Below are 27,808 nucleotides of genomic sequence, written 5' to 3' on the forward strand. Positions count from 1 at the left end.
TCCCTGTGTCTGCGTGGGTTTTCTCCGGGTGCTCCAGTTTCCTCCCACAAGCCAAAAGACTTGCAGGTTGATAGGTAAATTGGCCATTATAAATTGCCCCTAGTATAGGTAGGTGGTAGGGAAATATAGGGACAGGGTGGGGATGTTTGGTAGGAATATGGGATTAGTGTAGGATTAGTATAAATAGGTGGTTGATGGTCGGCACAGACTCGGTGGGCCGAAGGGCCTGTTTCAGTGCTGTATCTCTAATCTAATCATAATCTAAAACAGAGGTGGTCATATCATGTGACTGCTTGTGCAACTCTTTGTGAGTTGTGACTCAGAAGGCAGACTGTAACGGAAATTGATCAAGGGAACAGCTTTCTCTCTCTCCACTGGAGATCCAGAGAAGCCTCATGCTGCAGTTGGTAAAATCTCAAACCTACAGCCCAGCACAACCAGCAACTAGGGGACATGGATCAAAGCCACTCTTTTGCCTTCCGGAACCTGAGAAGCAAGCCAGAACCGTGCATGTGGCCCATCGAGGACTTCAGGACTACAATTTCAGCTAAAGACTCTGAGACTACTGAACTGTGTTTCAATTCCATTTATTACAGACTCTACTCCAAGCTCGGTTCTTTCCTCTCGCTAATCTGTTTGTGTCTGTGTGGCTCTTGCATGATTGTGGGCATGGATGCTTAGCGTATTTTAGTAATGTAACTGGTTTAGAGTGATAAGGTTAATAAACTTGCATCTTTCTTGTTTAAACTCAAGAAAACGTTTCTGGTTCATTTGCAATCATATTAGAGGAACAGTAGCAAATACTCATTGAGGCTGTAAGTTCAATCACTGTGTTAAACTCTGTTGTGGTCAAACCAGAGAAGAGGTGAAAGAGACACCTTCCTCGCCTGGTCGTAACGGGCTCGTTCTCTTTGCTGCGTTGAATGCACTCAGCTATTTCTTGATGTCACGTGGAGTAAACTGAATCAATTGAAGACTGGCATCTATGATTATTGTGGCCTTGGGAAGAGGATGAGAAGGATTATCCAATCAGTACTTCTGGATGAAAATGGTCAGGGATGTTCATGGAGTTTCCACCTCCTGTTAATTGCTTAATTGCTCATCACTGTTTACAATGCGGCAGGACTGTAGAGCTTTGAGCTTTTTCGTTGGTTGAGATTGCCTAGCTGCTACTGCTGTTTAGCGTGCTTTTAGCTCTGTGTTGTAGTTTCACTGGGTTGGCACCTCATTTCCAGGCATGTTTTTCATTCTTCACTGGACCAGAATTGGGTATCTGACTTGATGATGGAGTGAGAAATATGTGGTCACGTGTTTATAGTTGGTGGTGGTATATAATTCTGATGATCCATGGCCTCTCATTGCTGCTTAGATTTGAGTTGCTAGGTTGGTCTTTAATCACAAGGTGAAAGGTGTCCTCAGTATGAAGATGGGGCTTAGTTTCCATGAAAATCTGCTGTGGTTCCTTCATAGCCTGATTTGATGTCTAGGTAACAGCCCGGTGATCCTTCTGTTTTTATTCTTTGAAGCAGATTGATCCAAGTCCAAACAGTTTCAGAGGGCATTTAACAGTAAACCATGTTGCTGTGTGATTGAGGTCACACGCAGGCCAGACTGGGAAAGGATGACAGGTTTTCATTCCTGAAGGGCATTAGTGAACCGGTTGGGTTTTTACGCAATCTGACGGGCACCTCTTCCTGACATCAGCTTTTTATTTCAAGGTTTAAAACTAAAATTGAATTCAAATTGACAAACTGGGATTTCAACTAACATTTTCTGGATTTCTGGTCCAGAAACTGACCTACGAGACTACGTACCCTAATGGTTTTCTCTGAAGACTTGATTTAATATGGACTCCAGGGAATGGAACTTTGTTCCCGTGTTACTTTTTAAGATGAATTCATTCCTTTTTGTGACCATTCAATCCAAGATCTCTTATCACATTATCTTAATGCTGTGTCATATGGTTTTGTTCCCATTCAAATGGCACCTGCACACATTGACTCCAAAGACTATATATAATTACTTTTCCAAATGTTGGGATGTCATGCAAAGGCTGTAAGCATCCAGCACAGGCCTAGCCCTTGCCAGCCGCTACTTTACGAACATAAATAAAAACTTTACAAGCAAGGACAGGATTAGTTCAGTGCAGCTGCTTAGTTGATAATGCACCCCAAGGGGATAGTTTGGCATTAGGAAATGAATTTTAAGAAATAATACAGACATATAAAATTAAATTGCCAGGTTCCAGTCCATATTACTGCAGAATGGGTTTTTTTTTCCCTACAAACGGCAACAATGTCTTGATATGCCCAGTTTTCCTGTAGATTCCTCCAGCTTCTGGAGCTGGTTCTCCAGGAACAACATTCGCGATCACAAATGCTAGAAGCTTCAGTTTGAGTGACATGCTAATTCTTAAAAACCCCCATGAAATTATCAAGATAAAACGCAAGTTTAAAAAAAAAATTGAAGAGCAGAAGAAGTATAGGGGAAGGATAGTGAAATCACACGCACAGGGTTGGAATTAAAATTAGAAGAACAAAGAGGATTTTCAAAATGATTTGACGCACGAGACATAATCATGTTAGTGGGGAAACAAAATGAAGCTTTAAGTCCTGGCTTCTCTTCCTCCCCCTTTCTCTCTCTCTCCATTTCTCTATTCTCAGTGTTGCTCACCGGGTGCATGCTTATATCCTTGCCCAATAACTTCCCTCTCTGCACTGCATCCAGACGTCAGCCACTGTCTTGCTTTTTATGCCTCAGCCCCCCTCTCTCCCCCCCCTTTCTCTCCCCCCCCTTTCTCTCCCCCCCCTTTTCTCTCCCCCCCTTTTCTCTCCCCCCCCTTTTCTCTCCCCCCCCTTTTCTCTCCCCCCCCTTTTCTCTCCCCCCCCTTTTCTCTCCCCCCCCCCTTTTCTCTCCCCCCCCTTTTCTCTCCCCCCCCTTTTCTCTCCCCCCCCTTTTCTCTCCCCCCCCTTTTCTCTCCCCCCCCTTTTCTCTCCCCCCCCCTTTTCTCTCCCCCCCTTTTCTCTCCCCCCCCTTTTCTCTCCCCCCCCTTTTCTCTCCCCCCCCTTTTCTCTCCCCCCCTTTTCTCTCCCCCCCTTTTCTCTCCCCCCCCTTTTCTCTCCCCCCCCTTTTCTCTCCCCCCCCTTTTCTCTCCCCCCCCTTTTCTCTCCCCCCCCTTTTCTCTCCCCCCCCTTTTCTCTCCCCCCCCTTTTCTCTCCCCCCCCTTTTCTCTCCCCCCCTTTTCTCTCCCCCCCCTTTTCTCTCCCCCCCCTTTTCTCTCCCCCCCCTTTTCTCTCCCCCCCCTTTTCTCTCCCCCCCCTTTTCTCTCCCCCCCCTTTTCTCTCCCCCCCTTTTCTCTCCCCCCCCTTTTCTCTCCCCCCCCCTTTTCTCTCCCCCCCCTTTTCTCTCCCCTCCCTTTTCTCTCCCCTCCCTTTTCTCTCCCCTCCCTTTTCTCTCCCCCCCTTTTCTCTCCCCCCCCTTTTCTCTCCCCCCCCTTTTCTCTCCCCCCCCTTTTCTCTCCCCCCCTTTTCTCTCCCCCCCTTTTCTCTCCCCCCCTTTTCTCTCCCCCCCTTTTCTCTCCCCCCCCTTTTCTCTCCCCCCCCTTTTCTCTCCCCCCCCTTTTCTCTCCCCCCCCTTTTCTCTCCCCCCCCTTTTCTCTCCCCCCCCTTTTCTCTCCCCCCCCCTTTTCTCTCCCCCCCCCTTTTCTCTCCCCCCCCTTTTCTCTCCCCCCCTTTTCTCTCCCCCCCTTTTCTCTCCCCCCCTTTTCTCTCCCCCCCTTTTCTCTCCCCCCCTTTTCTCTCCCCCCCCTTTTCTCTCCCCCCCTTTTCTCTCCCCCCCTTTTCTCTCCCCCCCCTTTTCTCTCCCCCCCCTTTTCTCTCCCCCCCCTTTTCTCTCCCCCCCCTTTTCTCTCCCCCCCCTTTTCTCTCCCCCCCCTTTTCTCTCCCCCCCCTTTTCTCTCCCCCCCCTTTTCTCTCCCCCCCCTTTTCTCTCCCCCCCCTTTTCTCTCCCCCCCCCTTTTCTCTCCCCCCCCCCTTTTCTCTCCCCCCCCCCTTTTCTCTCCCCCCCCCTTTTCTCTCCCCCCCCTTTTCTCTCCCCCCCTTTTCTCTCCCCCCCTTTTCTCTCCCCCCCTTTTCTCTCCCCCCCTTTTCTCTCCCCCCTTTTCTCTCCCCCCCTTTTCTCTCCCCCCCCTTTTCTCTCCCCCCCTTTTCTCTCCCCCCCCTTTTCTCTCCCCCCCCTTTTCTCTCCCCCCCCTTTTCTCTCCCCCCCCTTTTCTCTCCCCCCCCTTTTCTCTCCCCCCCCTTTTCTCTCCCCCCCCTTTTCTCTCCCCCCCCTTTTCTCTCCCCCCCCTTTTCTCTCCCCCCCCTTTTCTCTCCCCCCCCTTTTCTCTCCCCCCCCTTTTCTCTCCCCCCCCTTTTCTCTCCCCCCCCCTTTTCTCTCCCCCCCCTTTTCTCTCCCCCCCCTTTTCTCTCCCCCCCCTTTTCTCTCCCCCCCCTTTTCTCTCCCCCCCTTTTCTCTCCCCCCCTTTTCTCTCCCCCCCTTTTCTCCCCCCCCTTTTCTCTCCCCCCCTTTTCTCTCCCCCCCCTTTTCTCTCCCCCCCCTTTTCTCTCCCCCCCCTTTTCTCTCCCCCCCCTTTTCTCTCCCCCCCCTTTTCTCTCCCCCCCCTTTTCTCTCCCCCCCCTTTTCTCTCCCCCCCTTTTCTCTCCCCCCCTTTTCTCTCCCCCCCTTTTCTCTCCCCCCCTTTTCTCTCCCCCCCCTTTTCTCTCCCCCCCCTTTTCTCTCCCCCCCCTTTTCTCTCCCCCCCCTTTTCTCTCCCCCCCCTTTTCTCTCCCCCCCCTTTTCTCTCCCCCCCCTTTTCTCTCCCCCCCTTTTCTCTCCCCCCCTTTTCTCTCCCCCCCTTTTCTCTCCCCCCCCTTTTCTCTCCCCCCCCTTTTCTCTCCCCCCCCTTTTCTCTCCCCCCCCTTTTCTCTCCCCCCCCTTTTCTCTCCCCCCCCTTTTCTCTCCCCCCCCTTTTCTCTCCCCCCCCTTTTCTCTCCCCCCCCTTTTCTCTCCCCCCCCTTTTCTCTCCCCCCCCTTTTCTCTCCCCCCCCTTTTCTCTCCCCCCCCTTTTCTCTCCCCCCCCTTTTCTCTCCCCCCCCTTTTCTCTCCCCCCCCTTTTCTCTCCCCCCCCTTTTCTCTCCCCCCCTTTTCTCTCCCCCCCTTTTCTCTCCCCCCCCTTTTCTCTCCCCCCCCTTTTCTCCCCCCCTTTTCTCTCCCCCCCCCTTTTCTCCCCCCCCCTTTTCTCTCCCCCCCCTTTTCTCTCCCCCCCCTTTTCTCTCCCCCCCCTTTTCTCTCCCCCCCCTTTTCTCTCCCCCCCCTTTTCTCCCCCCCTTTTCTCCCCCCCCTTTTCTCTCCCCCCCCCTTTTCTCCCCCCCCCTTTTCTCCCCCCCCCTTTTCTCTCCCCCCCTTTTCTCTCCCCCCCTTTTCTCTCCCCCCCCTTTTCTCTCCCCCCCCTTTTCTCTCCCCCCCCTTTTCTCTCCCCCCCTTTTCTCTCCCCCCCCTTTCTCTCCCCCCCCTTTTCTCTCCCCCCCCCTTTCTCTCCCCTCCCCCTCCCCAGATCTGTGCAAAAGAGAGACCCTGGCTCTGATTCACTCTCATTGCATGGTATCCCAAGGTATCTCAGCAGCCGCTTGTCCTTATGCTGAATCTAATTAGTCTATTACCAGATCAATTGTTTTTCTTCTCTATGCATTCTCTTTGAAATCTTCTCGCAGAGCCCTGGTTAAGAACCCATCTTGGGGTACCCGGAAGGAAATACTTAAACAGCCATATTGGAAGCTTAAGTCTTTTTGCTGCCAACCAGATGCACTATATCACACCAACAACATCTAGTCTCTGTATAGCATAATAATTGGCATTCACTACTTGTTTGCCTTCTGTATATTTTTATTGAGTCTCTTTCCCTTTATTTGCTTAGTTCCAGCTTCTACCACTTGCTTCTACCATGGAGGTTTTTTTCCTCCATGGATTGCAACACTAAAGATATTTGTGAGCAGACACTTTTTTAAACTTTTGCTTTTAATTTAATGGCTTAACGTATTGCGGTAATTCAATTGGATCAAAAATATTACCTGCTTCATTTGACTTTCTTTGCACAGAAAATGATTCCTTTCCGGGCTCAATGCATATGATTTATTTAGAGTGCTATTTGGGCTATTGCTTAATATGATGTGGTGTCCATTCTTTCCAATTTGTTTTGTAATGTTAGGTTGCCAGCACTACTTACTGGTGCAATACCTTTGTAATCCTGACACACCTGCTGTTTTAATATATAATGTTTTTATATATCTGTATTAAAAATCGTACATGTAACATTTACTTCCTGTAACAATTTTCCTGTCAAACCTATTTATGATTAAATTACATCTATATTTCATTGGTGATTTTCATTCCTGCTTTCAATGCGTGCCCATCGAAAATTCACACTTCAACTTCCAGCTCCTTCTCATCTAGACCTTTATTCATCTCAACATCTCTGCTGCTGTCAACGTGCCACTGTCTTTAATGCCCTCACTTCCTTCAATCACAGTTTCCCATTGCTGCTGTTGTCCTGATAACAGTTCCCACCGTTACTCTGTCAAGTCAGAAAGTCAAAAACCTGAGAATGCCTGGTGTACAATTAGTCTAGTCATCAGTCACAGCCTTTTCAGACATTACTATGCACCTGTCTCTTCAGCCAAAACTACCTATTAGTGTGTCTAAGTTTATGCTGGTCTAACGTAAATAGACCCACCTTTTTTTATGCATTCAGGGGATGTGGGTGTATATAACAATCTGGAAGCAGTTTATTAGGTTTTAATTCCGACAAAGTGCTTTGTGAATTATGAGGTAAATGTTGAGGTAAATTCTGGAAATGTTTGATAGCAACACAAGACATGCTTTAGGATGCTGTTCACAAGTCCCCTCCCCCAACTTTCCCAAATGATGCAAAATGTGCTGATAGATTGCTCCTATTTGGAAGTTGAAATGATTTTTACAGCTGTGGGGTATTTGTTTAAGGAAGTTAATTTTTATTGAAGAAAATACTTCTTTCACTGTCTCTGGGGAAATCTTTTATAAATTTAAAATCAGAGTTGCCAAGCTTCGAGATTCATTATAAAGTTGTTCCATCACATTGTGAGTCAAATTATACATTACACTTCCTGGTTTGGCCAACCCCAGGCGCTTCTCCCCAATGTTTCCAAATCCAAGTACTAACCCAAGGCGCATTGCCTGTGTTATCGGACATCAGGACTTCTGCACTGCTAAATCTCAGTACCCCTTCGATGCAGTTAAACACCACGATGTCTCAATCTATGCTGATAAACTGCAGGAACCTTCCACTTCACAGTACTGCCAAAGTTCAGGGGCTACCACCATCTTGATCTAAAGGCCATGTGCATGCTAATCTTGTCTACCATCTTGCTGAGAGTCTGGGCTTTTAAAAAACGTAGATAGTTAGTGGAGCATGCAATGATTATCGAGGCCTCTGGTATGCAGTTATTAGGAATTAACAATTGCAGAATCCTACCAATAAATAGCCAGTAAAATCCCAGAATGCCAAGTAATATGCAGACAAGTCAAATTGCATTTTTATCAATAGTCCTATGCTACATTTGGTCTACCCATTGTTATAAAATACCATATCCTTCAACTCGTGAGTATTGTAATGGGAAATCCACTAGTTACACATTCGTTATATATTAGAAGTCTACACTGCCTATATCTTGTAATGTTTTTGGCCATGTTTTTATGATTTTATTATTTTATTTTTTTTATTTAGAGATACAGCACTGAAACAGGCCCTTCGGCCCACCGAGTCTGTGCCGACCAACAACCACCCATTTATACTAACCCTACAGTAATCCCATATTCCCTACCATCTACCTACACTAGGGACAATTTACAACGGCCAATTTACCTATCACCTGCAAGTCTTCGGCTGTGGGAGGAAACCGGAGCATCCGGAGGAAACCCACGCAGTCACAGGGAGAACTTGCAAACTCCGCACAAGCAGTACCCAGAATCGAACCCGGGTCCCTGGAGCTGTGAGGCTGCGATGCTAACCACTGCGCCACTGTCGCCCTTGCGCCTTATTTACTACTTATTGAGTCCTGCACTACTTGGTCTCCAAGCTAGGTGGTGCAGTTTTATACTTGACCTTTGTCTGCATAGTAACTGACGCTTGGATAACCAGCGTTGGGCTACTACAACCTTCAGGTAAGTTTAAAAAAAAAAATTAAGCGTTCTATTTCGTGGAGTTCCTGTGTTTCATCAGCTGCGGTTCCCCCTTTGTGATCCCTTTGCTGTTTTCTGCCTGTTTACAAGCGCCTCCCTCTTTACCACCGCCCCCCATTTTAGCCTCCTCTCCTGTCCCAGTCATTTGCAGCCCATTAGCAGGTTTTCCCTCTACCACACAAGTTCTTAACCACCTTTCTTCTTCGGAACCATTCCCTGTCCCACGTCTGGCTATATCGTCCCCTTTCCCACTAGTGATAGTGCCATCACCCATGGTGCCTCCTCATTTAATCCACTTACTTGTGTGCACTGAGCCCCTGCCTGTAAGCTGGGAAGCAAGTAAAAGATAAATGGCCGATTGAGTTGAAGGGGCAAGGTGAGGTGGGGTATGGAAAAGTGAAGAGGGATGGAATGGAGAGTGGGGAAAGTCTTGGAGGAGAAAATGGAGATTATCAGTTTTTAAATTGCTTAAAGAGCTGAACAAATGTAGCAGTGTAGATGTAGGCACGTCATCTGGGGTTTGGATTATGAAACGTGCAGGCCTCAAGGGATTATCAACAGGGCTTTCATATTTGCTCTTCTCCCTCCCCCACCTGCTGGTAGCTTGTCAGGTAAATGCGACTCACCAGTCTATAGTGCTGGCCTGATTGTTTGCTCAGAAAGTGTCCTGCACCTACCACTGAGAAATGTGGCCTACTGCTCTCAACAGCTCCCTTCCCCATAACATCCACCACTTCGCAGTTGGAAAAAGGAAATGGGAGGGAGGGAGAGGGAAGCAACACAAAGGTGACAGATGGTGAGAGAGAACATATCCTTTGGCTCATTGTAATGCCCAAGACTTCTGATATATACAAATGTTGCACATAGCACACAATCTGCTTGTCACATCACACTTCCTGTGTCACATTTTGATATTATCTGTATTTGTGCAAGTCTGTTACAGCTGTGTGGCTCAAATTTCATGTTCACAAAACAACAGTGAAAGAAGAGGTAGGAAATGTACGAATCAAGTGCAAAGATAAACAAAGCAACTACGTATAATGATGTATAAGATAATTTAACTATGAGCAGTTGGACATATCTACAGTTAACAGAAAGGAGAGCCCTGTCAAATTACCTGAAATATTTTCTGAAAGATCCTGCTGCCTGCCATCTTAGTTTGCTTTTTAAACTGAATACTCCTTGTTGCAAATGAGGTCCGTAACATTTGTAAGCCTGAGTGTTGAGTTCATGGTGAAGGGTAGGTCGTGCCTCACAAACCTTATTGAGTTTTTCGAGAAGGTGACCAAACAGGTGGATGAGGGTAAAGCAGTGGATGTGGTGTATATGGATTTCAGTAAGGCGTTTGATAAGGTTCCCCACGGTAGGCTATTGCAGAAAATACGGAAGTATGGGGTTGAAGGTGATTTAGAGCTTTGGATCAGAAATTGGCTAGCTGAAAGAAGACAGAGGGTGGTGGTTGATGGCAAATGTTCATCCTGGAGTTTAGTTACTAGTGGTGTACCGCAAGGATCTGTTTTGGGGCCACTGCTGTTTGTCATTTTTATAAATGACCTGGAAGAGGGTGTAGAAGGGTGGGTTAGTAAATTTGCGGATGACACTAAGGTCGGTGGAGTTGTGGATACGGTGGAGTTGTGGATAGTGCCGAAGGATGTTGTAGGGTACAGAGGGACATAGATAGGCTGCAGAGCTGGGCTGAGAGATGGCAAATGGAGTTTAATGCGGAAAAGTGTGAGGTGATTCACTTTGGAAGGGGTAACAGGAATGCAGAGTACTGGGCTAATGGGAAGATTCTTGGTAGTGTAGATGAACAGAGAGATCTTGGTGTCCAGGTACGTAAATCCCTGAAAATTGCTACCCAGGTTAATAGGGCTGTTAAGAAGGCATATGGTGTGTTAGCTTTTATTAGTAGGGGGATCGAGTTTCGGAGCCACGAGGTCATGCTGCAGCTGTACAAAACTCTGGTGAGGCCGCACCTGGAGTATTGCGTGCAGTTCTGGTCACCGCATTATAGAAAGGATGTGGAAGCTTTGGAAAGGGTGCAGAGGAGATTTACTAGGATGTTGCCTGGTATGGAGGGAAGGTCTTACGAGGAAAGGCTGAGGGACTTGAGGTTGTTTTCGTTGGAGAGCAGGAGGAGGAGAGGTGACTTAATAGAGACATATAAGATAATCAGAGGGTTAGATAGGGTGGATAGTGAGAGTCTTTTTCCTCGGATGGTGATGGCAAACACGAGAGGACATAGCTTTAAGTTGAGGGGTGATAGAGGCCTGGACAACGTATGCCAGCCAAGAGCGACGTCTCAATTCATTCCATCTTCGCTGCCTTCGGAGAATACTTGGCATCAGGTGGCAGGACTATATCTCCAACACAGAAGTCCTTGAAGCGGCCAACATCCCCAGCTTATACACACTACTGAGTCAGCGGCGCTTGAGATGGCTTGGCCATGTGAGCCGCATGGAAGATGGCAGGATCCCCAAAGACACATTGTACAGCGAGCTCGCCACTGGTATCAGACCCACCGGCCGTCCATGTCTCCGTTATAAAGACGTCTGCAAACGCGACATGAAATCGTGTGACATTGATCACAAGTCGTGGGAGTCAGTTGCCAGCATTCGCCAGAGCTGGCGGGCAGCCATAAAGACAGGGCTAAATTGTGGCGAGTCGAAGAGACTTAGTAGTTGGCAGGAAAAAAGACAGAGGCGCAAGGGGAGAGCCAACTGTGCAACAGCCCCAACAAACAAATTTCTCTGCAGCACCTGTGGAAGAGCCTGTTACTCCAGAATTGGCCTTTATAGCCACTCCAGGCGCTGCTTCACAAACCACTGACCACCTCCAGGCGCGTATCCATTGTCTCTCGAGATAAGGAGGCCCAAAAGAAAAAGATAGATATAGGACAGATGTCAGAGGTAGTTTCTTTACTCAGAGAGTAGTAGGGGCGTGGAACGCCCTACCTGCAACAGTAGTAGACTCGCCAACATTAAGGGCATTTAAGTGGTCATTGGGTAGACATATGGATGAAAATGGAATAGTGTAGGTCAGATGGTTTCACAGGTCGGCGCAACATCGAGGGCCGAAGGGCCTGTACTGCGCTGTAATGTTCTAATGGTAGTCTTGATGCTGTCGGGCTCAGCTGCAGAAGCTCAGCAGTGTAACAAAGCACAGATCCAAGCTTGCGCTTGTGTCTCCTGCTTCCAGAATATTTAAAATGGTTGAGAGCAAGATTGGTTATTGAGTGTACAAGAGCAGGTTTGTAAACCCCAACGCCTCATGCATCCTATATGAATGGAAATTATTTTTTTGTCAGAGCAGCAAAAGTAAGTGGAATTTCGTAATATGAAAATCATAGAATCATACAGCACCGAGGCCATTTGGCCCAAATAGCCAAATGAAGGTTAAGCATGAATTTTGATTTTCAGAGGTGATTTTAAAGGTCAAAATTATGTATACAATGTTAGTTAACCTGCAAGTACAGTGAGACAGATTAACGAAGACAGCTGATGTGATAAGTTGGGCAAAAACTACTTAAAGGACTTCGTTTTGCAATCTATTCTAAATTGCTTACACCAGTTTACTTTTATTTTAAAAGCCAAAGAATCAAATACTCTGTGGATCAGCTATCCATTATAAAAGTCTTGTGGCTAGTATGGATTTATGTTCTAGATGTTGCCCTTTCAAATGCAACATAATCATTTTTTGAGGGAAAAAACAGGCATTTTACCCTTACTTTTTTTCAATTTGTGCCTGAAATTTACAGGAACTTTCCAATCTTCAAACCTTCAGACAAGAATGAAACTCTGACCTCAGTATTTAAACTTTTCAATCTTTATAGATGCACAGGTTCACCTTAGGAGAATAGCATTGCCAATCACGTAGTTTCAGAGGAAGTACCCCTACATCAGAAGTGTTTCTTTGGTCATAAGGAACAGACCTGACCTTCAACAGAAGAATAAGACAGTATGCATTACATTTTCTATCCTCCTGAGACATAACATCCTGTGACTGAGAGCAAAATCATGATGTGCAACAGTTCCATTTTTTTATTTTCCTCTTCTTTTGAACAGGCCTCCTTTTTCTAGAATGGAAAAGCTTTAGTGTGTTTTACATTGTCAGGGTGTTGCACAGCCAATGAAGTATCTTGGCAGTGTAGTCGCTGTTTTGTTAGGAAACACTGCAGCGAATATGCTCACAGCAAGGACGACAAACAGCAAAGAGATAAATGACCAGTTAATTTTCTTGTACTGGTGTTGGTTGAGGGATAATTGTTGTCCAGGATACCAGGAGAACTCCCCTGTTGCACTTCAAATAGTCTTGTAAGATCTTTTACATCTAATCGATCATGCATTCAGGGACATCACAGAATAATACAGTGCAGAAGAGGCCCTTCGGCCCATCGAGTCTGCACCGATGCATTAAAGACACCTGACCTGTCTACCTAATCCCATTTGCCAGCACTTGGCCCATAGCCTTGAATGTTATGACGTGCCAAGTGCTCATCCAGTACTTTTTAAAGGATGTGAGGCAACCTGCCTCTACCACCCTCCCAGGCAGTGCATTCCAGACCGTCACCACTCTCTGGGTAAAAAAGTTCTTCGTCAAATCCCCCTTAAACCTCCTGCCCCTCACCTTAAACTTGTCTCCCCTCGTAACTGACCCTTCAACTAAGGGGAACAGCTGCTCCCTATCCACCCTGTCCATGCCCTTCATAATCTTGTACACCTCGATCAGGTCACCCCTCAGTCTTCTCTGCTCCAGCGAAAACAACCCAAGCCTATCCAACCTCTCTTCATAGTTTAAATATTCCATCCCAGGCAACATCCTGGTGAATGGCCTCTGCACCCCCTCCAGTGAAATCACATCCTTCCTATAATAATAATAAAAGCAAAATACTGCGGATGCTGGAAATCTGAAATAAAAACAAGAAATGCTGGAACCACTCAGTTGGTCTGGCAGCATCTGTGGAAAGAGTTAACGTTTCGGGTCAGTGACCCTTCTTCGGAACTCCTTCCTATAATGTGGCGACCAGAATTGCACACAGTACTCCATCTGTGGCCTTACCAAAGTTCTATACAACACCAACATGACCTCCCTGCTTTTGTAATCTATGCCTCAATTGATAAAGGCAAGTGTCCCATATGCCTCTTTCACCACCCTATTAACCTGCCCTTCTGCCTTCAGAGATCTATGGACAAACACGCCAAGGACCCTTTGTTCCTCGGAACTTCCCAGTGTTAGGCCATTCATTGAATACTTCCGTGTCACATTACTCCTTCCAAAGTGTATCACCTCTCACTTTTCTGCCCATTTGACCATCCCGTCTATATCTGCCTGTAACCCAAGACACTCAACCTCACTTGATTTAATGTTCCATCTGAAAGTCAGCACTTCTGACTGTGCAATCCTTCCTCAGCACCAGATTAACCTAGGTAAGGAGCATCAAACATGCAGCCCACTGTAAACCAGCCTGCGGACCTCGAACCTACTGGCTGGTCTTGCTGCTGTGGCATTAGAATTTGGATGGGAAGTACTGTTTGGCCGACCTATATCACCTATCATTGGAAACCCCTTAAATTAGATGCCCGGATTATCAATTTCTCATTTACCGGTAGCACGTGCTGATTCGCAGTTGGGTTTTTTGCTGTTGTTATTCAGGCTGATTGCAAGCTAGATGAGTGTGTCTTTAGAGTGGTGTTTGAAGATTTGGAATGTACTTCACCATTTTGGGTAGGGAATACAGCTGCAAATAAACTAATTTATTGGTCTTTTAGCTTTGTTTATAAGCTGTTTATAATCTGTAACTAATTTGTAAAGCATTTCTACAACTCCCTTTTTAATTTCATGAGACAGGTGGAATGTTTCCTGCAGTAACTTCAACAGAAGCCACTGTGGCTGCAAGGTGCATGGAGGCAACCAACTTGATGACAAATGTGTGTTCAAGCTCTGTTTATTGTGAGAAGTAACTGATTGTTGACAACAGCATGTTGCTTGAGATTCCAAGCACTGGTTACAAGACATTCTGGAAAAAAAGCATTTCTTACAAACACTTCATTATTTTCATCTTCAGTTCTGTGCTAAATTCTGACTAGATGGTTTGCTCAGTCATTAGAAGCTCTGATTGATTGTTTGGTGTATGTGTGGACGCTCATTCGCATTTAGTGTGCAGTCACTGCTTGATGGGTGGCAGTAAAATAGAACTTGCCTTTCGTATGTAGAGCTCCTCCTCATCTGGGGACGTGCCAGAGCAGTTTACAGGCAAAGCAAAACTTTTGAAATGTAGTTATTGCAATGTAGAAAATTTATCTTTTATCCGTTTCTATTTTCAAAACTTTTGCTGAATGTGGCCAACACCAGATGCCTAGGATATTGCATCAGGCTCATCATATAACATGAGTTGGATACCCCTCACTTACATTGTGTTCAGTCCTGAAGCAGAACCTGAAGGTGGTTAATTCAAGCAGTACCCCTTTGATAATGTAAGTAATGAAAGAACACCTGACCAAATGAATGAAGTTCTTTTAAATAAACTGAAGAGACTTGTTATATGCCAGTGTAGGACAAGTCAGTAACCCAGCTGCCATGTTCAAATGATGTCAACAAGGGGATCAGCTTAATCAATTCATCTATTATTTCTAGCGCTGATCCCAGAATTTATAATCTGTGATGCAATTAATTAAAATATACAATAGTAGACTTACTGTGTTATTGGTTGAAACTGTGAATAGTAATGAGGACTGGGGTATATCTGGGACTCATTTGGCTGATTAAAGGATTTCTGTATGTTGCTGATGTAATATAGTTGTAGTCTCCTTTAGCTGACCTGTTCTCTTACTGTTGTACAGTGAAGTTAGTTTACCATTATTAGTGAATTATTAATGGGGATCAGACCTTCATGTAACATAGTTTTAGTTTTACGAAATTTAAACCATATTGATGCAAGTAAGTACAAATGTTAAAACCTAAATTGCGCAAAGCTACTAATCTCTTGCAGTAGCACTTTGATATTACTCATGCAGCAGACATTCTCAAAGCATTATTTCTCAACTGCCCATGATTTGGATAAAATGGGCCATTTCTACAATGGTTTCCATCACATCCTTCAACTAATCATCAGTTCTCACCTGAGTGCAAAGTTGATTTAAACAATAAACAGATCCCTTCAACTTTGCAGGGTTGACTGGGCCAGGTGAGCCTTTGTCGTGTCCTTATTCAGTGCCTAGATTGCAGCCGAATGCTCCCTCTGTATTGCATGGTATAACGCTTGTCAGTGTAAACAACTTACCTTCCAACTTTCTGCAAGCAAACCCGTAGGTGATCCGTTATTAATGAAACATTTAGAGGAAGGCCATGTCTAGATTCTACCCGGGAGGCTTTTTAAGTGGGTGCTCCTAGTTCCTGTGTCAAAGAAGGAAACATCAGGTGGGTGAATTTGCTCACTCCTCAATTTAGAGGCCATATAAGTGCTTGGATCATGCACACAAATCAGTAAAAGTAACAATGCAGGAAAAAAAAACATGCACTGGAGTTAATTTCTTGAGAGAATTGAAAAGCAGAAAGTTATGTTAAACTTTTATGGACCTTGGTTAGACCACTGTTCGGGTATGGTGCACAGTTCTGGTCTCCATGTTATAAAAAGGATATAGAGGCACTGGAGAAGGTGCGCGAAAGATTCACAAGAATGATACCAAAATTGAGATGATCAATTAAGTTTGAATGGGTTGGGGACTTTTTATCTGAGTGGCGAACTTTAAGATTTGTGACTTAATTGAAACATATAAGATCCTGAGGGGTCTTGACAGGGTGGATGTGGAAAGGATGTTTCCTCTTGTGGGAGAATCTAGAACTCGAGGTCGCTGTTTAAAAATAAGGAGTCACCCATTTAAGACAAAGATGAGAAATTTTTTCTCTGAGGGTCGTGAGTCTTTGGAACTCTTCCTCAAAAGGCGGTAGAATCAGTGTTTAAATATTCTTAAGGCAGAGATAGATAGATAGATTCTTGATGAGCAAGGGGGTGAAAGGTTATTGGGGGTAGGTGGGAATGTGGAGTTTTGTTGGATGGTGGAGCAGACTCAAGGGGCTGAGTGGCCTACTGCTGCTCCTAATTCATATGGTCGTATGTATGTTTGTATAATCAAAGTGCTGATAGGTTAGATGTAGAGAAAATGTTTCCACTTGGGATGGGGTTACAAACCCAGAGAACCTAAATATATTGGGGTGGCGCGGTGGTTAGCACCGCAGCCTCACAGCTACAGCGACCCGGGTTCAGTTCTGGGTACTGCCTGTGCGGAGTTTGCAAGTTCTCCCTGTGACCGCGTGGGTTTCCGCCGGGTTCTCCGGTTTCCTCCCACAGCCAAAGACTTGCAGGTTGATAGGTAAATTGGCCATTGTAAATTGCCCCTAGTGTAGGTAGTTGGTAGGAGAATGGTTGGGATGTGGTAGGGAATATGGGATTAATGTAGGATTAGTATAAATGGGTGGTTGTTGGTTGGCACATACTCTGTGGGCCAATGGGCCTGTTTTAGTGCTGTATCTCTAAATAAAAAATAAAATTTAAAAAAAATGGCAGTCACTAATAAATCCAATAGGGAATTCAGGAGTAACTTCGTTATCTGGAGAGTGGTGACAATGTGGAACACTCTAGCACGAGGAATAGCTGAGGCAAATAGCAGACATGCATTGAAGCGGAAGTTACATAAGCACAAGGGAGAAAGGAATAGAAGGATGTGTCGATGTGGTTAGTTTTTTATTTTATTTTAGAGATACAGCACTGAAACAGGCCCTTGGGCCCACCGAGTCTGTGCCGACCATCAACCACCCATTTATACTAATCCTACATTAATCCCATATTCCCTACCACATCCCAACCATTCTCCTACCAACTACCTACACTAGGGGCAATTTACAATGGCCAATTTACCTATCAACCTGCAAGTCTTTGGCTGTGGGAGGAAACCGGAGAACCAGGCAGAAACCCACGCTGTTGAAGAGGGTTGAGAGGAGGCTTGTAATTGGTATAAACACCGGAATGGACCTGATGGGCTGAATAGCCTGTTTGTGTGATTTAGATTTGAGGTAACGTTTGATAATGTGAAGTGGCTAATTTGCACCTTTTGTTGAAGCATTACTCATGATTACAGTTCACAAAATATATAATGTATTTTTCAATACAATTCAATTTTTGATATATTTGAATTGTATGACATGGGGACTTGTAGTCCTAGTTGAAACTAATAAAAAGCAAATTTAACAAATTTCTGGAGGAGAAGGCCATTCAGCCCCTCAAGCCCATTCCACCATTCAATTAAATGATCTGCACCTTAACTCTATCTACCCACCTTAGTTCCTTAACCCTTAGGCAGCCCTTAGGGTATTAACACAAATCAGAGAGCAAGCAACAAGCGGAACAGACGCTCTGCTTGAGTATTCGAGTTGAAAACCTTGCAATCAATTAAACATGTTGCAATTGATGGGGTTGAGGTAGGGGGGCTTTGTGCCATGCTTCTGGAGGGATGAATTTAGATGGGAAAATGACCCCCTCATGTTCATAATTAACTTGTGTTAATCAACTGCTTTAAAAGCTCATTCCACAATAGCAAGACAGAGCCCGTCTGTTGCTGCTTAATGTGAGGAAACTTTCAGCTCAAAGGCGGTGCCCAACAGTCATTGTTGAAGAAGAGTCGTGGGAGGGATGGAGAACCATAATCATAACCATGGGTGAATTGGCAACTCTAATCAGTAATGCTTCTGTAGTTCTGCCAACTTGCTACATTCCAATATTTGTATTGCATTAATATATCTGGGGAGAGCCAACTGTGCAACAGCCCCGACAAACAAATTTCTCTGCAGCACCTGTAGAAGAGCCTGTCACTCCAGAATTGGCCTTTATAGCCACTCCAGGCGCTGCTTCACAAACCACTGACCACCTCCAGGCGCGTATCCATTGTCTCTCGAGATAAGGAGGCCAAAGAAGAAGAAGAAGAATATATCTCAAAGTTTGTACAACTTGCAGTCGAGCAGAATATTAGCATAAAAAATGTAGATACTGTATAGAAGATGTTGACCCAATGATGTATGTGGCTATAGATTATTTTCTCAGTTCATGATGTGCGTCTTGTTCATTCAGTGTTTTGCTGCTAGGTGGTGCTCTTATGAATGCTATTGCCTCTCATCATAGCTGAGTACAGCCTGCCCTCTGTGTTTAAAGTAATAAAAATGTTTGCTCAGGACATAGTGAGAAGAAGGGAAATGAGTGTGGCACAAGAATGTGGAGTCTGACTGTGCTTCTGGAACTTCAGTTTTCCCCCATTCCAGCCACACTCTAGAGACAGACACGCACCAGGGTATGGTTCCAGACCCTCACACTGGACACCCATCGGCTTGGTAAATAATAACAGAAGTAGACAATTCAACCCTTCGAGCCTGCTCCGCCATTCAATATGATCATGGTTGATCTAATGCTTCAAATCCACTATCCTGCCTGTACCCCATATCCCTTGATTCCCTGAGAGCACAAAACCTTTTCTAAGCCTTGAATATACTGAATAGAGCATCCACTACCTTCTGGGGTAGAGAATTCCAAAGATTCACAACCCTTTAAGTGAAATTTCTCCATCACAATCCTAAATGATCGACCCCTTATCCTCAGGCTGTGCCACCTTGTTCTAGATTCCTCAGCCAGTGGAAAAAACCTCTGTGTCTACCCTGTCAAGCCCTTTCAGAATCTTCTATGTTCCAATGAGATCACTGCTCATTCTTCTGAACTATAGTATAGTATAGGCCCCAATTTGCTCAGCCTCTCATCATAGGACAACACTCTCATCCGAGAAACCAATCTAGTGAACTTTTGCTGTACCAACTCCAAGGCAAGTATATCCTTAAATATGGAGACTGGAACTGCACACTACTCCAGGTGTGATCTTACCAAAGCCTTTTACACTGTAGCAAGATTTCCTTATACTTGTTCTCTAATAGTTCCAGTTCCACCCAAGAGACAGAGACATATGCTGGGGTAAATGAAGCAAAGTGCTGCAGATGTTGGAAATCTGAAATAAAAACAAAAATGCTGGAAATACTCAGATTTGGCAGCATCTGTGGTGAGAGAAACAGAGGTAACGTTTCAGATCGATGGCCTTTCATCAGAACGTATGCTGGGGTATGGTTTCAGGTCCACCCTGGAGCGCATGATGTATGCTGGGGTAAAGTTCCACAGATGGCTGTGGTCCTTTGACTCCCTTGCCCAAATAACGATTCTTTTCATGAGAGCTTGGAGAGATTGAAAACAGATTCTGTCACTCACTTGTGGTGCATCCTTTCTCCCCCCCACTTCCAGAAAACAAGAACATGAATTGTGGCTGATAAAGTTTTGTCTTTTTTTAATACGATTGATTGTAGCCCATGGATGCTGAGCCAAATTGTAGTTTGTCCACTGCTAACCAGTTGGAATTGTCTTCGTGCTCTGCTGAGGCTAGGCTTTTATTTTAGACTGGAGGAAAGGCTGTTGAAGAGTGATCAAACCGGTTGCAGTAATGGTGACCCATTTCTGTCTACAGCAAAATACTGCAGATGCTGGAAATCTGAAATGAAAACAGAAAATGCTGGAAATTCTCAGGCCTGGCAGCATCTGTGGAGAGAGAAACAGTTAATGTTTCAGATCTGTGACCAGAACTGGGAAAAATTACGAATGTAATAGGCTTTAAGCAAGTGAAAGGGGGGAGGATGGGAAAAGAACAAAAGGAAAGGTCTGTGATAGGGTGGAAGACAGACATTAAATGACAACAGTTTGGTGGTACAAGGCCAAAGGGAGTGGTAATGGGACAAGTAAAGAAACAAGATGTGTTTATCGGAGGTGTGAATGTCAGAATGATGAATCGCTGCCTTCTGAAAGCACAAGAGAAAAAGTGTCATCTGATAGCAAAAGCTGAGTATTTCCAGCATATTTGAGTTTTTGTACCTCTGTAGTGGCCTGTGGTAAGTAGCCAGTGTCCTCATCAGATTTGATGTATTTTGTTGTACTAGTTAAAACTGACAGAGGGAAAATTCAAACTAATGTCTATTGCTTGTTTAATGTAGGTGTTTTTACTAAATCATCTGGAGCGAGTTTTCCAAACGTGTTTTTCTCCGGTGCCAGCTCTTAAGGTAACGGAAGAAGAAATCTCCTCTCTCGGGCAGCTACTGCAGTCTGGAGTTTGGAAGGGAGAGCAGGTCAAGGCAAGCAATGGGTAAGACTGCAGTCAATACACAAGTCGCAGAGGATTCAATTCAAATAATTGGGAAAAACTTAACAATGTATTGTAGGTGATGAATCTTGTTACTAATAAAGACTCTTGATACTAAGCTGATAAACTTTAATTGTGTGTGACAACCAAAATTTTCTTTATGTACTATAAGTATTCTGCTTTAAATAATCCAATTGTCTTTGGGGTAAAACGAATAGAAATTAAAATCTGTAACAACACAAGTATGTTGATGTACTGTAAATGAAATACTTAGAGCAGCAAAGCTTAATCTGCTGAGTCATGTGTTGAGCTGAATAGTCTTGTGATTTCTTGTGGGTTGTGCAGGGAGTTGTTGGCTGTGTGGACTGAGCTGCAAGATATGGAAGATGCTCACGGCCTGAGGTACCAGTGGGGTGGTTCCCACAGCAACAAAAAGCTTCTGATTTCCCTGGGAATTGATACCAGAAACATAGTAAGTAATGGGGATTAAAGGGAAAAGGGGAATTGCATTTAATTTATTTGTTTATTTGAAGAAAAATGAGGCTTGTGTTGATGCAGCTCCTTTTTTCACTAAAATCAACTGTGCTTCACACGATTCATTCCTTTCTGAAGTGCACTGACTTGTGGGCAAATGAGTCATTCTGTAGCAACGATGTTCTCATTGCTGTTTGTGGGGCAATCAGTTAATAATTTTGGTGGTATTTGTTGAGGAAGGAAAGCTCCCTTGTGTTTGAAGACTGTCATTACCCGCAAGAACATGCAATTTAATGTGTCTTCTGAAGTTTGACACTTTTGACAGTGCAGTAGTTTATCAGTACTGCACTGAAATTTCAGCTTAGATTATGACTTGAAATCTCAGTATGGAACTCAAACCCACAATCAAGTGGAAAAATTGTCATCAACGGAGCCAACTGACACACAACTTGCAGTTAAGTGCAAGACAGCAATTTATAGGTGAACCAATTTCTACCTTAAAATAAATCTGTGAACCTTTTAAGGTGCTGGTCAACTGAAAATCTATTTATGCATCAACTTAGTGAGATTCAAGATCATTACATATACTCTATTTCTTAAATGTTGATGTTTTGATACTTTATTAAATTTAGCATAAAGTGAAATTAACAAGTGACTAATTGTTCTTGTTTCAAAAGTTGTTTACAGGGCAGAGGAAGCAGCCTGTCATAGTTCCTGCATATGCATCTGGTCTGGTAAGTCCAACTTTAAATTGTACAAATGACATCTTAGTCGCCTTTGTCAGCTTTGTACACATGGAAGCATGATAGGATGAATGATCTCTTGTGCTCTGTACTTCCATGATTTAATGATTCTAATTTTCTAATGCAATGCAACATTTTGGCAAATATAGTAGATGCATCAAATGTTATCAGATTTATATTTCAAATGTTAAAATAAACCATATGTAGAAATCCTTTAACAGCCTAACATCAAGGTGGATTTGTTGTAAACCATGAAAATAACTATCAAACTACTGTAAGTGGCAGTGTCACCTTGTGTAAATTGCTTCTTAATGTGACGTAGATCTTAATAAAGCTATCCAATTTTTACGGAAGGCATATGGGATGCTTTCCTTTATTGGCCGAGGTATGGAATTCAGAAGCAGGGATGTAATGCTGGCACTGTATAAAACGCTGGTGAGGCCATAGTTGGAGTATTGCGTACAGTTCTGGTCACTATATTACAGAAAGGACGTAATTGCTCTGGAGAGAGTACAGAGGAGATTTACAAGAATGTTGCCAGGGCTCGAAAGTTGCATCTGTGTGGAAAGATTGGATAGGCTAGGGTTGTTTTCCTTAGAATAGAGGAGGCTGAGAGGAGACTTAATTGAGGTGTACAAAATTATGAGGGACCTTGATGGAGTAGACAGGAAGGACCTGTTTCCCATAGCGCGGAAGTCAATTACCAGGGGGCACAGATTTAAGGTGGTTGGTAGAAGGATTAGAGGGGACGTGAGGAAAACCTTTTTCACCCAGAGGGTGGTGGGTGTCTGGAATTCACTGCTAGGAACGGTGGTGGAAGCAGAAAGCCTCAATTCTTTTAAAAGGTACCTGGACATGCACCTGAAATGCTGTAACCGGCAAGGCTATGGACCAGGTGCTGGAAGGTGGGATTAGATGGGGCAGGTATTTTTTTCGGCCGGTATGAACACGATGGGGCTGAATGGCCTCCTTCTGTGCCGTAATTTTTCTATGGTTCTATTTCAATTCTGGGCAAGCTGATTTCAAGAATATTTACAAGTAAATAAAATCTGTTATTAATTATCTATACACATAGAAAAGGTGGATAGAAATTGATTCATTGCTCTGGAATCGCTTGATTCCCCACATTCTTAATATTAGAAAAACAAAAAAAAAATGGGGTAGCTGTTTGAATTCTGTTCAGGTGCTGTTTGTAATTCTTAATTACAAGATTTTGACCAAATTGTTATTTGCTCCGCTCTCGTCAGTAAACTAAAGTAGATCACTGATCATTCTGAAAAAGTTCATCTGAATCATGAACACAAAAAATGGAAATAAATTTGGCCCATCTGCTATCAATCATCAATGCTACTCTAAGCAGTATTGCAGTCTGCAGTGATGGTGCTCCACTCCTTGAACCACTCTCCAATACCATAGCAAATGGAGCTACTTGATGCCTGCTAAATTTGTTTTGTTTTGTTAAGTCTGTTGTGTTTTATAGATAATGTGTTATGGTCAAAAGAGTGCAGTGTTCGAAGTGTTTTCTGAACACTTTGGGCGGCGCAGTGGTTAGCACCGCAGCCTCACAGCTCCAGGGACCCGGGTTCAATTCTGGGTACTGCCTGTGCGGAGTTTGCAAGTTCTCCCTGTGATCGCGTGGGTTTTTGCCGGGTGCTGCGGTTTCCTCCCACTGCCAAAGACTTGCAGGTGATAGTTAAATTGGCCATTGTAAATTGCCCCTAGTGTAGGTAGGTGGTAGGGAATATGGGATTACTGTAGGGTTAGTATAAATGGGTGGTTGTTGGTCGGCACAGACTCGGTGGGCCGAAAGGCCTGTTTCAGTGCTGTATCTCTAAATAAATAATCAGTAGTACAGATAACCTTTCATATCTTTCATTTACTAACAGTTCTTATTTTAGTCATTTGGTGAGAACTTAAAAGGTAAATTTTACAAGCTCACACTGCTACTGTGGATTCTCGTGCTGGGAGCACATAATTGGGAAATTGTGTGTTCAGCTACTTTACATCCATGCTGTTGGAGAGAAAATTATGGGCTTTGCATCCACAGTTTCCCAGTTATGTACTTCCACTAGGTGAAGCTCCATGCCAGGAGCATATAATCTCAATTTGCCGTTCAGAGTATACTTGGTTTATGTACCATAAATATTTTTGTTTCAGGGCATGTTAGAACCCACCAAAGAGCCAGTAAAGCCAATATCGGCTGCAGAGAAGATAGCTTCAATAGGCCAAGCGTCAAACACAAGTGTAACGCCCTCAGAGATGTGTACTTCTACATCTGATCAAACCCAGGTAACTATAAACTACCTTACTGGTTTCATTATTAAATTATGTATATTTATTTATAGTTCTTTGCGAATAAATGACTTTACTAGTTAGTAAACTGCAGGGGAAGGATGAAGATTGACCAGGATAATTAAGCTCTATAATTTGTCTTTAGCCTAGCTTTTTTTTCTAAATATAACTTTCTCTTTCTATTCTTTCCATCTCTCAATTTTTCTGAAGTTTTAGAATTAGAATATTACAGCGCAGTACAGGCCCTTCGGCCCTCGATGTTGCGCCGACCTGTGAAACCATCTGACCTACACTATTCCATTTTCATCCATATGTCTATCCAATGACCACTTAAATGCCCTTAAAGTTAGCGAGTCTACTACTGTTGCAGGCAGTGCGTTCCACGCCCCTACTACTCTCTGAGTAAAGAAACTACCTCTGACATCTGTCCTATATCTATCACCCCTCAACTTAAAGCTATGTCCCCTCATGTTTGCCATCACCATCCGAGGAAAAAGACTCTCACTATCCACCCTATCTAACCCTCTGATTATCTTATATGTCTCTATTAAGTCACCTCTCCTCCTCCTGCTCTCCAACGAAAACAACCTCAAGTCCCTCAGCCTTTCCTCGTAAGACCTTCCCTCCATACCAGGCAACATCCTAGTAAATCTCCTCTGCACCCTTTCCATAGCTTCCACATCCTTCCTATAATGCGGTGACCAGAAGTGCACGCAATACTCCAGGTGCGGTCTCACCAGAGTTTTGTACAGCTGCAGCATGACCTCGTGGCTCCGAAACTCGATCCCCCTACTAATAAAAGCTAACACACCATATGCCTTCTTAACAGCCCTATTAACCTGGGTATCAACCTTCAGGGATTTATGTACCTGGACACCAAGATCTCTCTGTTCATCTACACTACCAAGAATCTTCCCATTAGCCCAGTACTCTGCATTCCTGTTACTCCTTCCAAAGTGAATCACCTCACACTTTTCCGCATTAAACTCCATTTGCCATCTCTCAGCCCAGCTCTGCAGCCTATCTATGTCCCTCTGAACCCTACAACATCCTTCGGCACTATCCACAACTCCACCGACCTTAGTGTCATCCGCAAATTTACTAACCCACCCTTCTACACCCTCTTCCAGGTCATTTATAAAAATGACAAACAGCAGTGGCCCCAAAACAGATCCTTGCGGTACACCACTAGTAACTAAACTCCAGGATGAACATTTGCCATCAACCACCACCCTCTGTCTTCTTTCAGCTAGCCAATTTCTGATCCAAAGCTCTAAATCACCTTCAACTCCATACTTCCGTATTTTCTGCAATAGCCTACCATGGGGAACCTTATCAAATGCCTTACTGAAATCCATATACACCACATCCACTGCTTTACCCTCATCCACCTGTTTGGTCACCTTCTCGAAAAACTCAATAAGGTTTGTGAGGCACGACCTACCCGTCACAAAACCGTGCTTACTATCGATAATGAACTTATTCTTTTCAAGATGATTATAAATCCTGTCTCTTATAACCTTTTCCAACATTTTACCCACAACCGAAGTAAGGCTCACAGGTCTATAATTACCAGGGCTGTCTCCACTCCCCTTCTTGAACAAGGGGACAACATTTGCTAACCTCCAGTCTTCCGGCACTATTCCTGTCGACAATGACGACATAAAGATCAAGGACAAAGGCTCTGCAATCTCCTCCCTGGCTTCCCAGAGAATCCTAGGATAAATCCCATCTGGCCCAGGGGACTTGTCTATTTTCACACTTTCCAAAATTGATAACACCTCCTCCTTGTGAACCTCAATCCCATCTAGCCTAGTAGCCTGAATCTCAGTATTCTCCTCGACAACATTTTCTTTCTCTACTATAAGTACTGACGCAAAATATTCATTTAACACTTCCCCTATCTCCTCTGATTCCACACACAACTTCCCACTACTATCCTTGATTGGCCCTAATCTAACTCTAGTCATTCTTTTATTCCTGATATACCTATAGAAAGCCTTAGGGTTTTCCCTGATCCTATCCGCCAATGACTTCTCGTGTCCTCTCCTTGCTCTTCTTAGCTCTCCCTTTAGATCCTTCCTGGCTAGCTTGTAACTCTCAAGCGCCCTAACTGAGCCTTCACGTCTCATCCTAACATAAGCCGCCTTCTTTCTCTTGACAAGCGCTTCAACTTCTTTCGTAAACCACGGCTCCCTCGCTCGACAACTTCCTCCCTGCCTCACAGGTACATACTTATCAAGGACACGCAGTAGCTGCTCCTTGAATAAGCTCCACATTTCGATTGTGCCCATCCCCTGCAGTTTCCTTCCCCATCCTACGCATCCTAAATCTTGCCTAATCGCATCATAATTTCCTTTCCCCCAGCTATAATTTTTACCCTGCGGTATATACCTGTCCCTGCCCATCGCTAAGGTAAACCTAACCAAATTGTGATCACTATCGCCAAAGTGCTCACCTACATCTAAATCTAACACCTGGCCGGGTTCATTACCCAGTACCAAATCCAATGTGGCATTGCCCCTGGTTGGCCTGTCTACATACTGTGTCAGAAAACCCTCCTGCACACACTGGACAAAAACTGACCCATCTAAAGTACTCGAACTATAGTATTTCCAGTCGATATTTGGAAAGTTAAAGTCCCCCATAACAACTACCCTGTTACTCTCGCCCCTGTCGAGAATCATCTTCGCTATCCTTTCCTCTACATCTCTGGAACTATTTGGAGGTCTATAAAAGACTCCCAACAGGGTGACCTCACCTCTCCTGTTTCTAACCTCGGCCCATACTACCTCCGTAGACGAGTCCTCAAACGTCCTTTCTGTCGCTGTAATACTCTCCTTGATTAACAATGCCACCCCCCCCCCCCTCTTTTACCATCTTCTCTGTTCTTACTGAAACATCTAAATCCCGGAACCTGCAACATCCATTCCTGTCCCTGCTCTACCCATGTCTCCGAAATGGCCACTACATCGAGATCCCAGGTACCAATCCATGCTGCAAGCTCACCCACCTTATTCCGGATGCTCCTGGCGTTGAAGTAGACACACTTTAAACCGGGTTCTTGCTTGCCAGTGCCCTCTTGCGTCCTTGTAACCTTATCCCTGACCTCACTACTCTCAACATCCTGTACACTGGCACTACATTTTAGGTTCCCATTCCCCTGCTGAATTAGTTTAAACCCCCCCGAAGAGCACTAGCAAATCTCCCCCCCAGGATATTGGTGCCCCTCTGGTTCAGGTGAAGACCATCCTGTTTGTAGAGGTCCCACCTACCCCAGAAAGAGCCCCAATTATCCAGGAAACCAAAACCCTCCCTCCTGCACCATCTCTGCAGCCACGTGTTTAACTCCTCTCTCTCCCTATTCCTCGCTTTGCTATCACGTGGTACGGGCAACAACCCAGAGATAACAACTCTGTTTGTTCTCGCTCTAAGCTTCCACCCTAGCTCCCTGAATTTCTGTCTTGAATCCCCATCTCTCTTCCTACCTATGTCGTTGGTGCCAATGTGGACCACGACTTGGGGCTGCTCCCCCTCCCCCTTAAGGATCCCAAAAACACGATCCGAGACATCACGAACCCTGGCACCTGGGAGGCAACATACCAACCGTGAGTCTCTCTCGTTCTCACAGAACCTCCTATCTGTTCCCCTAACTATGGAGTCCCCAATGACTAATGCTCTGCTCCTCTTCCCCCTTCCCTTCTGAGCAACAGGAACAGACTCTGTGCCAGATACCTGTATCCCATTGCCTACCCCTGGTAAGTCGTCTCCCCCAACAGTATCCAAAACGGTATACCTGTTGTTGAGGGAAACGGCCACAGGGGATCCTTGCAC

At 44.7% G+C, this 27,808-nt stretch overlaps 1 protein-coding gene across 1 annotated transcript in view; it reads left to right on the forward strand.

The window, feature by feature from the left end:
• The window catches only part of LOC137376179 (aftiphilin-like), a 69,552-nt gene that overhangs the window by 20,796 nt on the left and 20,948 nt on the right, over window positions 1-27,808 (forward strand). Inside the window, exons 3-6 of the mRNA XM_068044251.1 lie at window positions 20,320-20,468; window positions 20,811-20,937; window positions 21,617-21,673; window positions 23,840-23,971. Coding sequence (XP_067900352.1) covers window positions 20,320-20,468; window positions 20,811-20,937; window positions 21,617-21,673; window positions 23,840-23,971 — 465 coding nt within the window. The remainder of the gene's footprint in view (window positions 1-20,319; window positions 20,469-20,810; window positions 20,938-21,616; window positions 21,674-23,839; window positions 23,972-27,808) is intronic.

Source organism: Heterodontus francisci, chromosome 13 (assembly GCF_036365525.1).
Source record: "Heterodontus francisci isolate sHetFra1 chromosome 13, sHetFra1.hap1, whole genome shotgun sequence".
NCBI lineage: Eukaryota > Metazoa > Chordata > Chondrichthyes > Heterodontiformes > Heterodontidae > Heterodontus > Heterodontus francisci.